Source organism: Mustela putorius, unplaced genomic scaffold (genome assembly GCF_011764305.1).
Source record: "Mustela putorius furo isolate JIRA1106 unplaced genomic scaffold, ASM1176430v1.1 tig00004217_pilon_pilon_pilon, whole genome shotgun sequence".
Lineage (NCBI taxonomy): Eukaryota > Metazoa > Chordata > Mammalia > Carnivora > Mustelidae > Mustela > Mustela putorius.
In genome coordinates this window covers 12,853-31,450 of record NW_025422331.1, presented here as the reverse complement: position 1 = coordinate 31,450, position 18,598 = coordinate 12,853, and the positions used below count along the sequence as shown (strand labels likewise).

At 38.3% G+C, this 18,598-nt stretch overlaps 1 protein-coding gene across 1 annotated transcript; it reads right to left on the bottom strand.

Annotated features, from left to right (window-relative positions):
* Positions 1-3,556: 3,556 nt before the first annotated feature.
* On the bottom strand, positions 3,557-17,155 carry LOC123389935 (axonemal dynein light chain domain-containing protein 1-like; the record flags this gene model as incomplete). Its single annotated transcript, XM_045072831.1, has 5 exons — positions 17,004-17,155; positions 16,200-16,304; positions 7,484-7,604; positions 4,122-4,285; positions 3,557-3,623 (listed from the first exon to the last, which is right to left on the bottom strand). Coding segments are annotated over exons 1-5 (582 nt in total), but the record flags the coding sequence as incomplete, so codon positions are not given.
* Positions 17,156-18,598: the final 1,443 nt, after the last annotated feature.

Here is an 18,598-nt window from a genome sequence, read left to right as displayed (position 1 = left end):
CATGGATACAACACATCAATAAAATGAACAAGAACCATATGATACTCTTCAATAGATGCTGAAATCATTTGACAAAGTAAACATCCCTTTGAAAAAACTCTTCAAAGTGTAGGGATAGAGGGCACATACCTCAATATCATCAAAGCCATCTATGAAAAAACCACATAAAATATCATTCTCAATGGAGAAAAACTGAAAGCTTTTCACTAAGGTCAGGAACACGGCAGGGATGTCCATTATCACCACTGCTATTCAACATAGTACTAGAGGTCCTAGCCTCAGCAATCAGACAACAAAAGGAAATTAAAGGCATCCAAATCGGCAAAGAAGAAGTCAAATTATCACTCTTCGCAGATGATATGATACTATATGTGGAAAACCCAAAAGACTCCTCCAAAACTGCTAGAACTTATACAGGAATTCAGTAAAGTGTCAGGATATAAAATCAATGCACAGAAATCAGTTGCATTTCTCTACACCAACAGCAAGACAGAAGAAAGAGAAATTAAGGAGTCAATCCCATTTACAATTGCACCCAAAACCATAAGATACCTAGGAATAAACCTAACCAAAGAGGCACAGAATCTATACTCAGAAAACTATAAAGTACTCATGAAAGAAATTGAGGAAGACACAAAGAAATGGAAAAATGTTCCATGCTCCTGGATTGGAAGAATAAATATTGTGAAAATGTCTATGCTACCTAAAGCAATCTACACATTTAATGCAATTCCTATCAAAGTACCATCCATCTTTTTAAAGAAATGGAACAAATAATCCTAAAATTTATATGGAACCAGAAAAGACCTCAGTAGCCAAAGGAATATTGAAAAGAAAGCCAACGTTGGTGGCATCACAATTCTGGACTTCAAGCTCTATTACAAAGCTGTCATCATCAAGACAGCATGGTACTGGCACAAAAACAGACACATAGATCAATGGAACAGAATAGAGAGCCCAGAAATAGACCCTCAACTCTATGGTCAACTAATCTTCGACAAAGCAGGAAAGAATGTCCAATGGAAAAAGACAGCCTCTTCAATAAATGGTGCTGGGAAAATTGGACAGCCACATGCAGAAAAATGAAATTGGACCATTTCCTTACACCACACACGAAAATAGACTCAAAATGGATGAAGGACCTCAATGTGAGAAAGGAATCCATCAAAATCCTTGAGGAGAACACAGGCAGCAACATATTCCGACGCCTGTCAAGCGACACACAGCACTGAGCTAGCTTTCTAGTGAAACAACGCAAAGGGCACGGGACGCAAGGAAAAAAATGAAAATGGGATGTCATCAAGATCAAAAGCTTTTGCCACAGCCAAGGAAACAGTTAACAAAATCAAAGACAACTGACAGAATATGGAGAAGATATTTGCAAACGACATATCAGATAAAGGACTAGTGTCCAGAAATTATATAAGAACTTAGCAAACTCAAACACAAAAGAACAAATAATCCAATCAAGAAAATGGGCAGAGGACATGAACAAGACATTTCTGCAAAGAAGACATCCAGATGGCAACAGAACAGACACATGAAAAAGTGCTCCATATCACTCGGCATCAGGGAAATACAAATCAAAACCACAATGAGATATCACCTCACACCAGTCAGAATGGCTAAAATCAACAAGTCAGGAAATGACAGATGCTGGCTGAGAGGATGAGGAGAAAGGGGAACCCTCCTACACTGTTGGTGGGAATGCAAGATGGTGCAACCAACTCTGGAAAAACAGCATGGAGGTTCCTCCAAAATGTTGAAATGAAAATAGAAACTGCCTATGACCCCAGCAATTGCACTACTGGGTATTTTACCCTAAAGATACAAACTTTAGTGATCTGAAGGGGCACATGAACCCGAATGTTTATAGCAGCAATGTCCCACAATAGCCAAACTATGGAAAGAACCTAGATGTCCATGAAACAGATGAAATGGATCAAGAAGATGTGGGATATATACACAATGGAATACGACTATGCCAGCCATCAAAAGAAATATGAATCTTGCCCTTTTGCCGACAATGTGGATGGAAAACTAGAGCGGATCTATGCTTAGCGAAATAAGTCAAGCAGGAAAGACAAACGATCATATGATCTCCCTGATATGAGGAAGTGGTTGATGCAACATGGGGGCTTAAGGGGGTAGGAGAAGAATAAAATTTTAAACACCGATGGGGATTGGGAGGGAGACAACCATAAGTGCTCTAATCTCACAAAACAAACGGAGGTGGCGGGGGAGGGGGGTTGGGGGTGGGAGAACTGGCGGTAGTATGGACATGGGGGAGGGTATGTGCTTTGGTGAGTGCGTGGAATGTGTAAACCTGGCGATTCATAGACTTGTACCCTGGGGTCGGGATAAATATTATTGTATGGTTATTAAAAAAAAAAAAAAAAAAAGAACATGGAATAGAATTTAAGTCCCAGGAGAAATTAGAACCTGGAGTCCCAAATACCTCATTGTCCCCTCCCCCTCTTTTTAAGCTGAGATTAAATGATAATAGGTTCAGTTGTTAATTCATGATGATTGGATATTTGTATGTATTAAAATGATCACCACAGTAGGTCTGGTTAAATCATCACACACAGTTAAAAGGTTTTTCTTGTGATAAGAACTTTGAAAGGTTTTACTCCCTTAGCAAATTTCAATTCTCCAATAAGATTATTAAATAAAAAAAAAAAAGAGCAATCCGGAACACATCAGATTTTCAACAAACTCGAGATTGTTTGTAAATAGAGGGGAAGAAAAGAACAAGACTAAAGATTATATTTTAAGATTTGCAACAGGTAGGTCATGGAGCCCCTAACTTTTGGTAAGAATAAGAAGTTTTCTTTGAATTATCTGATAGTATTGTGATGGGTAACCTGGGTTTGGCTCATGTTTGTTTACTTAAGCAACGGCCTTTGGCTTCACTTTGTGATCCTGGGGGGGTCTCTGGATCAAAGCCCTTTTGTGTGCGGGCTTCCCTGACTCAGCCCATGAAAGCCTGCCTGATTGCTCCCCTCTTCCAAATCCTCCTGCTTATTATGTTCCCTTCTCTGTCATTTCGTTCATCTCTCTCTCTCTCTGCTCTGTCAATTAAAACTAAATCCCTGACATCTTTAAAAACTATAAAAATATCTCTGACAGTCTGTCATCAAGGAGAAACCTCTTGATAAAAGTTTCTGAAGAGAAGAGAAAAGAATCCCTGCCTGATCTGGTGCTCCCCTCCCAGCCAAAGTCAGCAATTACAGGGATGGCAAGCAGCCAACAGCTTGTGATATATGCCAGCTTCAGCTTCGAATTTAACTTCTAACTCTACTAACTCAGAAAACCTTAGAGGAATCTGAAAAATCAAAACCATTGTCCCTCAATTTGAAATGGAAATATGGCATTTCCTAAACATTTTTCTTCAACATACAGAACATCGTTTAAAGGTTTTAAACAAACACAACAAACAAACAACCCTCCCCCCAAAAAAAAACCTTAAAAATATCCAACTGAATCAACAGCCTGCATTCCAAGTCCGGATTCCCACTAAACTTTTGCTGTGGATTTAAATAATCATCCCCACCTTTTGCTTAAGTACTTGTATAGGCATCCAGCCTTTGTCCCCTGTCCCATATTTCTCCTCTAATTGCCTACAAAGTATAAATATCCACAAAAATCAGTCACCTTAATAATGGCGGACCCAATGATTTTCTATTTCCTCTGCATATGCCCTATGCTATAGAATCTGTAAGATGGTTCAAGAAGTTCAGGGGCTCTCAATAATGATGACTAATAAGTGTGATGTGATTTTTTTTTAAAAAGAGAAGAGGAGAAAAAGAAAAGAAGAAACAACAAACCATCTGAACAGCACAGAGGCAAGCAGCAGGGAGGGTATAAGGAGCAGGAGTGAATGGACCACAGAGAATGGTTAGCAAATCAACGCAGAAAACCACAGAACCCCCACTCACCAGCACCTAGCAAGACCACAGCCTTGGAAGGGCTCACCTAGTTATCCGACCAAATCAATGTTAGAGTCATCACAGGAGAAAAACAGAGGCAGAGAAAGGAAAAGAGAGAGAAACGAATTGGACTGCATTATCCCGACATGACACAGCATAATAAAAAAACCAGGATTCTTGTAGACCCACCCGTCATTTCGGAGGAACTCCTGCCATTTGGTAAGACTATCCATAATAGTTTGCAATTTCTCCCTTGTAGACTCTTCATTTTGTTCCACTTCATTTTTAAATTTATTCATTGAGCTTCTCCATTTCAGTGTCAATTTCTGCAATAGTGCAAGGTCTGCAGTGTCCTAGGTAATACGCATGGAATCAAACCATTCATTCACATAAAGAATACTTCTCAGTATTCTTAATTCAATATTAATTAGTGTATTAATATTATAATACTAGAGATGTCCATGGAAAATGGATCAAAATGGATCAAATTTGAGATCAAATTTGGATCAAATGGATCAAAATTGAGAAGGTATTCCTCTTTCAAAATATCATCATAACATCACACAGTTCCTTTGCTGGTGGATTTTCCATGGTACATAAAATATTGGAGACAAGATATTTTTCCTTTCCAACATGAGCCTAATTTCCCCATGCGACGTTCATGGGAGGTAGTGTGGTACACTGGGAAGAAAGAACAGAATTTCAAAGTCAAACAAAACCAAACGTGAATCCTAGCCAATTATTGGCTATGTAACCTTACAGGATGTTGTTTAATTTATTAGGATTAATTTTTCTAATCCATAAAATAAAGACCCTAATATAATACCTCAAAAGGATTTTTATAAGAATGAAGTGAGGGGGGTGCCTGGGTGCCTCAGTCTTTAAGCATCTGCCTTTGGCTCAGCTTGTGATCCTGCGGGTCCTGGGATCAAACCCCGCATCAGGCTCCCTGCTCAGAGGGAAGCCTACTTCTCCCTCTCCCACTCCACCTGCTTATGTTCTCTCTCTCTTTCTCAGATACAGAAATAAAATCTCAGAAGAAGAATGAAATGAGGGATGCCTGGATGGCTCAGCTGGTTAAGCATCTGCTTTCGGCTCACGTCATGATCCTAGGGTCCTGAAACTGAGTCCCACCATGGGGCTCCCTTGCTCGGCGGGGAGCCTGCTTCTCCCTCTGCCTCTGCCTGCCTCTCTGCCTACTTGTGATCTCTCTCTCTGTGTAAAATAAATAAATAAAATATTAAAAAAAAAAAAAAGAAATGACCAGTGTAAATGGTATGATTCTAGAAACACACTAAATGACACATCTCTCCCTTTTAACCAAGTGTGTGCATTGAATTTTTGCATTAAATTGCATAAAATGGATCAAGAATACCACTACATCAATGAACACAGCTACTTACATTTTTCAGTTTAAATACTAATAAATAGAATAAGTCTATAAATAATATTTGCACTATTGTTAACTTAGAGAAATTATTTAAATTGCTTTAATTAGGCTAGAAGACAAATACAAAGAAACCACAGAACCACTCAAGCACCTAGCAGGTGCTTTCCTTAGATTTTTCATTTCACTCACAATTAAGTGCAAACACAAAACTGTATTTAAAATTTACAAACTTAGCAAAGTCTTCTTATACCCTCAAAGGCTAGAGTCCTTTTCTTATAATGTAAGTGAATTGAGCTTTACCTTGGTTGACAGCAGTATGATGAAATGCTTAGTAATATTTTATTCCAACCCTTTTTCATTGAGGTAAAGTCTTTTGGCCAATATGACTCTATTTTTTTTCAATTACCTATTTGAAAAAAAGTACTAAAATGAGGAATCTAAGACATTAATAAACCACTGTGATTTATTAAACCCAACCCAATTTCAAATATCAATTTCTCACTGAATCACTAATTCAGTCACAATCTTTTGTTTAGATCTTGAACTAATCTTAATCATAAATTCATGCTTTCTAAACCTACTAAACTGAAATCAAACTGAAGTAGTTTTGATCTCAAACCACTTTATACTCTGAAAAATTAGTGAAGACTCCAAAGAACTTTCATTTATATGCACACTATAATCTACTTGATATTCTCTGTATTGAAACTTAAAACTAAAATCATTTAAAATATGTATTTGTTAATTCACTTAAATGTAACAATAAATCTAATATATATTAACATAAATAGTATTTTGATGTACTCATATGCAAATGAGAGTGAAAAAGTAAGGCAAATAACATCTTAATATTGTGATAAAACTAGTTTTCACAAACCTCATGAAAGGGTCTCACGTATCCCCAGCAGGTCCTTGGACCATATTTTTGAGAACCACCAGTACATCAATCAATTATATAGTCATTTAATGAACGACTGTTGTGGACACTGTGCATATAACCATGAACAAAAGAGACAAAGTTCTTTTTTTTAGGGAAGTGACATCCTAGCTGTCACTCATTTCCTATTGGAAAGGACTTTAGGCATGAGCTAACACAAAGCCTCCACAAATTCAAAGTATTTTTTCCACAGAAACCACTACAAGGGGTCAGTTCTCTCTATTTAAAATACTTCTAGAGTGAAGAAACTTACTTGTCTTCTTCTTTATTCCACTGAACAGGTCTACCTCTAAAAATATATTATACATTTACTATCATGATTGTTTCCTCTTGACATGAGATTTTAAAATTCTGCATCAGGATGAAACATTGTATCCTAAATGAGATCTGACTATTCCAGAGGAAAATGAGACAGAAATTTGAATCCGGTGATGGTCATAATGTGCTATTAATTCTTAGTAAACATCACGTCCCAGGTGTGAGAATAGGCAACCAACCAGCAAACATTTCAAAAAATAGAATATTGTGAACTATGATACTTCCCTAAAGTATTATATTAGTGGCCCACAGACTGCCAGATTTTAACTCATTTGTCATCTTGGATGCCAAGGTAATAGAACCAAAATCATATACTCCTAATATGGTTTACACTGTGTAAAAAATACAAACAACTTTTCTAGTTTATTATTAGCATAAATTAAAGTTAAAGGTTTTTTGGGGGGGGGGGGAGTTGTTTTTTTTTAAGATTTTATTTATTTATTTGACAGAGAGAGATCACAAGTAGGCCGAGAGGCAGGCAGAGCGCGAGAGGAAGAAGCAGGCTCCCTGCTGAGCAGAGAGCCCTGATTCGAGGCTCGATCCCAGGACCCTGAGATCATGACCTGAGCCGAAGGCAGGTGCCCTGGTGCCACTGAGCCACCCAGGTGCCCTGAAGTTAAAGTTTTAACCTTTTCACAAACAACAGAAAAAGAATTCTTGCTCATACTTCATAGACTCTGGTGAGAAAAAGATCCCTTAACTTGGCGATAGCCAGGTACTTAATAGAGAAGAAACAAAAGAAAAAAATGTAATTTTCCTTTTCAAGGCCCAAAATAGCTACATTATTCATAAATTAAATATACATCCTCATTTTTAAAATTTTTGTCTAGATTATTGAAAAATTGTAAAAACAAAACTTTATTCAGTCAAAAAAGAAGTCTGAGTTATGATTCCAGAGGAACCAACCTTTAGGGCCAGTTCATATGTGGCTGAGCTCCAAAGATCTCTTTCGGCCATTAACTGTTTAATATCACTCTCCATCCTTCCTCTTTGCAATGTGTATAAGTCATGGTATTCTTCTACAACCCTGAAAGAAAAATAAAAAAGTATATACAGACTTTGTTTTTGAGAAGTCACATTTATTGGATAATTTATTTATGATATTAGACATTTAAATAAACAACTTTGTTTCTACAATAGGCAATTTGTTCCTTTAAAAGTTATCATAAAGTAATTATGTATTAATAAAGTATTAATACCACTAATACCAAGTAAAATAGAAGAAAAAACAGTCACATTTCATTTATAAATCTTATAAAAGTCTTAAAGTAAAAAATTACATATATTGTTCCCTGCTCTGAGCTCTTTCCTTCATATTGTTTTATTCACTAGAATTTTCACAACATGGTATTCCAATAGAATAACAGCAGTATATCTAATTTTAAAAATCTGAATACAAAATACAACTAGGGTTCTTTTAAATTTTTTTAAAGATTTTTATTTATTTGTTGTTTTTCATAGAAATCACAAGTAGGCAGAGAGGCAGGCAGAGAGGGGGGAGAGGAAGCAGGCTCCCCACTGAGCAGAGAGCCTGATGTGGGGCTTGATCCCATGACCCTGAGATCATGACCTGAGCCGAAGGCAGAGGCTTTAACCCACTGAGCCACCCAGGCGACCAAATTAGGGTTCTTTATTAAAGACAAAAAAAAAAAAACAGTAATTATGAGCCACTATACTTTTAAATTACATATAATGAATATGATTTAAAGAAATTCTCTACCCAACCAACTAAAAGATTAAGTATAATCAAGTAAGTGAGTGCCTTTTTCCTAACTATCTTTTCTTCATGTTTACCAGAATATACATTTTCCTTCGAACTTACACTAAAGCTTAGATAATTAAATTAGAATTAAAAATGCTTCTGAGATTAAAATACAAACAAAGTTGTTGTACAAGCCATTTGAAACACACTCCTCCCAAGGAATATTAACTTTGCAACAAGAGATTTAAAAGGCCCAATACAGGAATTCCGCAAAAGTGGCAGAATATAAAATCGATGCACACAGAAATCAGTTTGCATTTCTATACACTGACAATGAGACAGAAGAATAGAGAAATTAAGGAGTGGGTCACATTTACAACTGCACTGAAAACTCTAAGATACCTAGGGATAAACCTCACCAAAGAGGCAAAGGATCTGTACTCAGGAAACTACAGAATATTCATGAAAGAAATTGAGGAAGACACAAAGAAATGGAAAAACATTCCATGCTCATGGATTGGAAGAACAAATATTGTGGGATTTTTTTTAAGATTTTATTTTATTTATTTGAGAGAGAGAGAGAAAGAGCACATGAGCATGAACCAGGGGGAGAGGCAGAGGAAGATGACGACTCCCTACTGACCAGATGGCCTGAAGAAAGGCTCAATCCAGGACTTTGGGATCATGACCTGCACCAAAGGCAGACACCTAACCAACTGAGTCACCCACGTTCCCCAACAAGAATACTCTTAAAATGTCTATGCTTCCCCAGAACAATCTATATATTCAATGCAATCCCTATCAAAATACCATCAAGTTTTTTTCTCACAGAGTTGGAACAAATAATCCTAAAATTTGTATGGAACAAAAACACCCCAAATAGCCAAAGGAGTGTTGAAAAAGGAAACCAAAGCTGGTGGCATCACAATTCCGGACTTGAAGCTCTATTACAAAGCTGTCATCATTAAGGCAGTATGGTACTGGCACAAAAACAGACACATAGATCAATGGAACAGAATAGAGAACCCAGAAATGAAATGCTTAATTCTATGGTCAACTCGTCGTTGACAAAGCAGGAAAGAATATCCAATGGAAAAAAAGACAGTCTCTTCAACAAATGATGTTGGGAAAACTGGACAGCCACATACAGGAGAATGAAACTGAACCATTTCCTTAAACCATACACAAAAATAATCTAAAAATGGATGAAAGACCTCAATGTGAGATAGGAATCTATCAAAATCCTAGAGGAGAACACAGGCAGCAACCTCTGTGACCTCGGCCACAGCAACTTCTTGCTAGATATGTCTCTGAAGGGAAGAGAAACAAAAAGCAAAAAAAATGAACTATTGGGATTTCATCAAGATAAAAAGCTTTTGTACAGCAAAGGAAACAGTCAATGAAATCAAAAGACAACTGACAGAGTGGGAGAAGATATTTTTTAATGTCTTCTTATCAGATATCTTATCAGATAAAGGACTAGTATCCAAAATCCATAAAGAACTTACCAAACTGAACACCCAAAGAACAAATAATCGAATCAAGAAATGGGCAGAAGACATGAACACATTTTTGCAAAGAAGACATCCAAATGGCCAACAGAAACATGAAAAAATGCCCAACATCACTAGGCATCAGGGAAATACAAATCAAAACCACAATGAGATACCACCTCACAACAGTCAGAATGGCTAAAATTAACAAGTCAGGAAACGACAGATGCTAGTGAGGAAGTGGAGAAAGGGGAACCCTTCTACACTGTTGGTGGGAATGCAAGCTGGTGCATCCACTCTGGAAAAAACAGTATGGGGGTTCCTCAAAATGTTGAATATAGAGCTAACCCTGTGCCCAGCAATTGCACTACTGGATATCTACCCCAAAGATACAAATGTAGTGATCCAAAGAGGCACCTGTACCCCAATGTTTGGAGCAGCAATGTCCACAATAGCCCAACTATGGAAAGAGCCCAGACATCCACTGACAGATGAATGAATAAAGAAGATGTGGTGTATATATACAACAGAATATTATGCCATCCATCAAAAATGATATCTTTCCATTTGCAATGACATGGATGGAACTAGAGGGGATTATGCTAAGTGAAACAAGTCAATCAGGAAAAGACAATTATCATATGATTTCACTCATATGTGGATTTGAGAAAAAAATAAAGGAGCCTAGAGGAAGGGAGGGAAAACACAAAACAAGATGAAACCAGAGAGGGGGAGAAACCATAAGAGACTCTTAATCACAGGAAACAAACTAAGGGTTGCTGGAGGGGAGTGGTTGAGGGGATGGGTTAACTGGGGTGATGGACATTAAGGAGGGCATGTGATGTAATGAACACTAGCTGTTATAAATGACTGATGATGAATCACTGAACTCTATCTGAAACTAATAATATAGTTTATGTTAATTAATTGAATTTAAATTTTAAAAAAAATTTTAAGAATTAAAAGCCTGTGGCATAGAATTATTCTAATTTTGGTGAAAGCCAGGAACCACCAGCATCAGTTCTTAAAAGTCTTCTTTTTGGAGACTTCCATTTGTTCAGAGTAACTAATAAAGTAATCAACCTAGGTGTCACATAGGTGAATATACATATGAAAATTCAGGTTATATGCCCTTACAATTTGTGCACATTACTACCTGAAAGTTAGTCACTGATTTTTTTTTTCAGGTAGGCTCACACCCAACATACAGCCCAATGCAGGACCTGAACTCATGACCCCAAGGTCAACACCTAAGCTGAGATCAAGAGTTGGACACTTAACTGATTGAGCCACCCAGGCAACCCAGTTATTTTTTAAAAAGCAGATACTTTTAATGACCCTTGTTTATAATAGCAAAAGAAAAAATTCAGAAATAACCACAATGTTCAATAATAAGGGATTGGTCACATAAAATATATGATATAGCTCTATGACGAAAATACTCTGCAACTAATTAAAAGATTTTGTTGTTGTTAATACTCTGGTACATGGGAAATTTTTTTCATGTTGTAACATGAGATAACCCAAATGGTAAAATTATACATTCAGTTTGATCTCATGTATATAAAAAATCCATAGAAGTGAAAAAGTGAAAAATATATGAAAATATTAATAGTGATTACTTCTGAGAGAAAGAATTATGGGTGTTCTTTTTTTCCTTACTTGTTTTCTATTTTCCTAATTTTCAATAAAATGTTATTATTTTTATAAATTTGTTTAAGATTTTATTTATTTATTTGACAGAGGGAGAGAGATCACAGGCAGAGAGGCATGCAGAGGGAAAAGGGGAAGCAGACCCCCCACTGAGCAGAAAGCCAGATGCAGGGCTCCATCCCAGGACCCTGAGATCATGAACTGAGCCAAAGGCAGAGGCTTAACCCACTAAGCCACCCAGGCGCCCCTGTTATTATTTTTTTTAAAGTATTATTAAAAATTTCTAATCATTTCTAATCCATCCTACTTCAGATATTCTCCATTTCCTTCCCTTTTCTCTGGCGTTAGATGTTCTTATAATGGACATTAGCATAAAAGAAGTTCTAACTTGGAGAGCCTGGGTGGCTTAGTTGGTTAGGTGACTGCCTTCAGCTCGGGTAATGATCCTGATGAGGGAGCAGGAGGCTGGCTGAGGACAAAGCAAAAAGCTGGCGCCTTGCACCCCCTCTTCACCCGCTCCCCCTCCATATGTGTAGCATTCCTCAGGCACCCCTGACTGCCATAAAACGATAAATAGTTAACTTGCAGGGATCGCAATCCTGCAGAACAGGAATCTCCCTTGCCCTACAAGATGTCCTAGAGACCTAAACAGGGAGGTTACCTTATCAATAGCACAAATTTCCAGAGGCAAATAACTCTTGGTTCCTGAAGCCCTAATGTCCCCCTCCCACCATAAACTGGAGGAGACTGGAGTAGAAAGGAATGTAAATGATAGCCAGATCATAATGCCCCACCAAGAATCTCCCAATTATCTTGATGTTAATGCCTGACCTAAAGACGACATTGATCAGGCCATAAGGGCAAAAGACTCCCCCCGGCACCTTGCAGACCCTCCCTAGCATGTGAGAACTCTGTCGAAACCTCCCATCCCTTCACCACCTCCCCCCAACCGTGGGGTATATAACATGCCCACCTTCACAACCCGGGCGCAGCAGCTCTTCCTGCCCACGGGTCCTGTCCCCGTGCTTTAATAATAACCACCATTTTGCACCAACGACGTCTTAATTCTTTCTTTAGTCGTCGGCTCCGAACCTCCTCACCCCACACGAACCTGACTTAGGTTCTGGGACTTCATCAATCCCAGGGTCCTGGGATGGAGCCCTGCATCAGGCTCCCTGCTCAGTAGGGAGCCTGCTTTTCCCTCTCCTTCTGCTGCTCTGCCTGTGTCTCTTGCTCTCTCTATCAAATAAATAAATAAAATCTTTTCTAAAAAGTTCTAACTTATTTTTATTAATTCATTCAATAAATATCTGTTTAGTGCCTACTACATGCCAGATACTATTCAAAACAAAACAAAGTTTAGTGAGAAGAGATAATCAACAAATCAACAAATAAAAAAGTAAAACATATTAAGCAATGATAGTACAATAGATAAAAAATCATCAGGGAAAGGGGACTGAGGGTACAAAATGTATTGTGGTTTTAAATGGAAGGGGATGAGTAAAGGTCCAAAGGAAGGAGGGAGGAAGCTACACACTGTGGAAAGGAAGAGGAAAGGAAAGAAAGGAAGAGAAAAAGGAAAGGAAGAGGATTCCAGGCCCCAAGGTGGGAGTCCGTCTGGTATGTTCAAAGAGGAGCATACAAAGGCAGCAGGTCTAAAATAAAGTGGGAGAAGTCAGAGAAATACTGGTAGGATGAATCTTGTAAACCATTTTTAAAAAACATGGCCCTTTAAGATGGGGAGCTACTGCAGAATTTGGAGCAGAGAGATGACATTATTGGAGTCATATTTTAAAAGATCATACTGAAACCACATAGAACTGTAAAGACCGATGGAAATCAAGATGGATGTACTAATGCTTCAGCATTTGTTAGACTCTCTGAGTTGAACGAATATTTCTTGTCCTCGTTCTTGAAGCCCCCTCCCCCATTCACTTGTGCTTCTCTGGGATCCTCTGTTCCGGGAACTTAGTATGAATGTTGAAACCTAGTAACCAGACTCACAGCCGGCACAATCACCAGTCACAAGACAACCTTGAAGACGTGAGGAACGTGACTGGCGGCACATACCAGATTCCCAGCGAAACCACCCAGATCCTGTATTTTCCTATAAAACCCCTCAGCCTTTTCCCTGGGGCAGTCCGCAGTTTTGAAGGCATTAGCCTGCTCTGGCCTCCTTTGCCTGGCAACGTAATAAAACTATTGTAAGGGCCTATTTAGCCAGAGCAGCTCCACCTTGGTTGAACAGCCATTTTGTTGTTTATGCAGTAAAACCCACACTGACCCTGCCCCACCCCCCACCCCATGGGAACTTACTTAAAAAGCAAGTCCGGAAACCAGTAAAATATGATCAACCAGTCCCTGATAACAGAGCCCAAATACAAGGGCAGGTCAGATCAGGTGGAGATAACAGCCCGAATGCAGGGAGGAGTTGGGCCAGGTGGAGACATCCAAACCGTGGGGCGTGCATAGGGTCTCCCTAGCTACCAAGGAGCGTGGGGCCCCGCCTGTTGGGCGCCTTTTGGGGGCCAATTCTGACCAAGGTGATAGGCTAGGCTAGTTCAAATAGCTACTATGGGGACGCCTGGGTGGCTCAGTTGGTTAAGCAGCTCAGGTCATGATCCCAGCGATCCTGGGATCGAGTCCCACATCGGGGTCCTTGCTCAGCAGGGAGCCTGCTTCTCCTTCTCCCTCTGCCTCTGCCTGCCATTCTGTCTGCCTGTGCTCACTCTCCCCCACTCTCTCTGATAAAATAAATAAAATCTTAAAAAAAAAAAAAAGAATAGTTTTCTACTAAGACCAGAAGGGTGAATCATCTACAGAAAACAGCAGTATAATCAGTACATGAAAAAAGATCAAGGTACCCTTCTCATTCTAGTAAGGAATAAAACAGAATAAAAGCTAAGAATATATCTCTGAATTTAGATTTTGTATACATTTGTGGTTTTCTTGACATTAAAAAAAAAAAGACAGTTAGTTACTCTTTGACACATCGTTTTAAAAAGCAGACTATGCTGAATTAAAAGGATCCTAAAACAAGATATAATGTGTGGCCCTATATTGGGACACTCATTTGGACAACCCAATGTAAAATGTATTTTAGGAATAACTGGGAAATTTTGAATATGACCTGGGTAACTTGGAAAGTGAACTTAACTCAAATAGGTAGACTGTTGACTAAAAAAAAAAAAAAAAAAAAAAGCTGTATAACGGTATATACAGTACAATTTAAAAAACAACGCATGTAGGGGCGCCTGGGTGGCTCAGTGGGTTGGGCCGCTGCCTTCAGCTCGGGTCATGATCTCAGGGTCCTGGGATCGAGTCCCGCGTCGGGCTCTCTGCTCGGCAGGGAGCCTGCTTCCTTCCCTTCCTCTCTCTCTGCCTGCCTCTCTGCCTACTTGTGATCTCTCGCTGTCAAATAAATAAATAAATCTTTAAAAAAAAAAAACAAAAACAACGCATGTATGCACACATACATAGGAAAAAAAGGATATGCACTAAAGTATGTACAGCAGTAATCTATGGGTGGTGAAAACTGATATTTTTTAATTCATTTTTGCTTATTTTGTATTTTTTTTTACTACAAGGCACATAAAATCCTTCTATGATAGCATAATATTATTTTTAATCAATAAAATAAGAAAAATTAAAAATCAAATATATCATTTGATAATAGATCCAAGAGATTCACAGTAATCAGAACTCTAACTGAACACGAAATAGAGTAAATGTCAGCAAACTACAGCCTGTGGGTTTAAACACAATCTGCCACTTTGCGTTTTGTATAGAATACAAGCTAAGAATTTTAGATTTTTAGTTTTTATATTTTTTAAATGGTTAAAAAAGCAATAGGATAACAGTATTTGGAGACACATGTAAAGGTTTGTACCTTCACATTTCAGTGTCAGTAAATAAAGTTTTATTGGAACACAGCCATGTGCTGGTATCGCCCTTGCCTGCTTTTACAATGTAGTAGCACACATTACGAAGGCAGAGTTGATTGAGTAGTTGCTTCAGAAAACCGTATTTCACCATCTGACCCTTCACAGGTAAAGTTTGCTAACCTCTAAAATAGGATAAAAACATTAGGATCATAGTAGATCTATTAAAATCTTAAAAAGAACTAGACTCACACTAATTAGGAAAACACAAACAAAAACCAGATACCTTTTCGTACCCTTCGGACTGATAAAAGATATGGACAAAGGGGAAATCTCATGCACTGATGAGAGGATATACTTGTTTGACTAGAGCATTTGGCAATATCCCAGCAAGACAAGGCCATGCAGAGCCTATGACCCAGTAATTCCACTTCTAGGGATAAACCCCTGGAAAATTCACACAAGAAGACACTAATGAGATGTGTATTAAACAGTGCCTGAGGAATTAATAAATATATTAATTAAAAGATCCTTGTAGGGGTGCCTGGGTGGCTCAGTGGGTTAAGCCGCTGCCTTCGGCTCAGGTCATGATCTCAGGGTCCTGGGATGGAGTCCCGCATCGGGCTCTCTGCTCATCAGGGAGCCTGCTTCCTTCTCTCTCTCTCTCTGCCTGCTTCTCTGCCTACTTGTGATGTCTCTCTGTCAAATAAATAAAATAAAAAATCTTAAAAAAAAAAAAAATTAAATAAATAAATAAATAAGATCCTTGTATATATATTAACTCTTCCAGGCACTGTTGTAATAAAAAAGTTCAAATGTTTCTATAAAATTTTGTTTCTTCAAGTAAGGTGTGAAGCATGTATGACATAAGGGCTAACATCTTGTTAACTCACCTGGCATTCTTTTCAGCATCTAAAAGAGCTTGCGCCAAATCCTTGTGTGCCTTCTCTGCTTCCTTTGTTAATTTCATATCATGTGCACGAACCAGACACAACTCCCTGAAATAGAGTGAAGAAATTTTATGTCCATAGTTGAAGAGTTCCAGAAAGTTTCTACCCAGGAAATCCGATTTATACTCAGGAATCTTCTCAGTTATGTGTATCTCTCTTCCTAGTTTTTACACCTTGTAAACCAAATCAAGAAATCTCATGTCCATTTAGATGGAATTATGTCAGGTTGCCAGTGGAATCCGGTTAGCTGGAAAGGACTGAAAGATTATGTGAAAGATCTTCTCAAATTGGAAGAAGGCAGATGCTAATAGGCAAGGCCACCAGGCTCCTCTATCCTACCTTCTGACATGCCTATCTTACCCTCTTCATTCTTGCTACCAATTATCTTGACACAGGTTACATTAGCACTAACCTTGACTGCTATGTAACGCTTATCCTCTTTTGGATTTAATCCTTAACATCTGTAATCATGGCACTGCTCTGTAAACATGATTAAGATCAACATCTCAATTCTGCAGAAAAAAACAGGAATTATCTCCCTATTAAACATACATAGAGCCCTAGTTTTGTGTTAACCTGTGTAACCCAGGTCTCTACTTCTTCATCTAGTCCTTTCCATTCTCTTCCTAAACCCCCAAAAGAAAAAAAAGAGTCCTCTATTTTAACCATTCTACTCTTCTTTTTTTATTCTCTTCAGAGACACGGTTTTGACTAGTGTCTTGTGTTTAAGATAATCACAGATTTTACCTGGTCAGTTCTTCAATAACATTCTTAAAATTGTACAGCTCTTCTAGAATGCGCTGGTCCATCATTCGCTGAGTTACCAAGTCTTTGTAGAACTCAATCATCTGTCTGGCAATTTGGTCAAGCATTTGTACATACCGCTCTCTGCATGAGAAAGAAAACAAGGTATCATTCAAAAAAAGGAAAAAAGGGAAAAAGAGCCAGAAAATATATGAAAGAAAAAGTAATGTTAGGGAAAGAAATAGTAGATACTCATAAAAGATATGCAAGAACAACAAAATAGGAAAAAGAAAGGGGTCTAACATGTATATTCCTGCCATGCTTACACAAGCGAATAAACTGTGGAAGATTTTTAAGCAGAGTCAATCATTTGGAATGTGATGTCTGAGATGTAAAGCAAGAGGAGAAATCCTTTTACATCTCCTTCTAAATTATAGACTCTATGAGGATAGAAACCATGTCTTATATATTTATATGGAATGGGATTTGTTTTTAAAGATTTCATTTATTTATTTGACAGAGAGATCACAAGCAGGCAGAGAGACAGGCAGAGAGAGAGGAGGGGAAGCAGGCTCCCTGCTGAGCAGAGAGCCCAATGCGGGACTCGACCATAGAACCCTGGGATCATGACCTGAGCCGAAGGCAGTGGCTTAACCCACTGAGCCACCCAAGCGCCCTTAGAACGGGATTTTTTATAAATAGTTGAGTTAATGAGTAAAACCACTTTCCCCAAGTTGTTTAAGTGTCAAAAGACACCAACTGTTCAAAAAATGAATAAAGACCCTAAATCCAAAGAAGCCATTTCTTTCAGTTTCAAATAAAACTAAATATTTGGAAGTGATTACAAATGAAAAATTACAAATACCATTCTAAGCAGCCTTTCTTCATATTAAAAGTGATCTAGGTGTTATATCCTAAACCTGAGACTGGCAATTTATAGTATTTTTGAATTGGAATGGCCATTTAGTTTAATATCTCACCCATAACAGAAAGAATTATCCAGGCTTTGCTCAAACACCTAGAGTCACAGAGAGTTTATCAGTTTGATATGCAGTTCATATACTGGAAATATCGATTTTAAACACACCTTCTTTAGGACTTCCCCTCCTGGCAATACAAGGACAACATAATCTGAAGGGTCTTCTTATTACACTACAACTAGATCCATGACAGAGCATACTTTCAGAAGCATTACTGGGCTTGCAGAAAAAGAACAGATGTCTCCAGGGGCAACGAACAAAAACTATAAACAAGATACAATAAACTAAGAATGGACTGGGAAATGGTAATCTTAGGCAAACCCAGGGTCATGTTGCCCCAGTGAAAATAACAACACTGGGGAGAAAGGGTAAGATGGCAGAGTAGGAAGATGCTGAACTCACATCGTCCCATGGACATACCAAGGCTGCTACTACATACAGTGCAACTTACTCTGCGAAAGACCAGAAGACGAGCAGAACAGTACTTCCAACAGTACTTCCACTTTATATAACGATATAAATAAAAACCTACATGAAAAAGGGTAGGAGGGGCAGAGAGAGAATCAAGAACTAAATCCCTGGTGTGGAGACCCACAAGCAGGGATATCACAGGTGTGG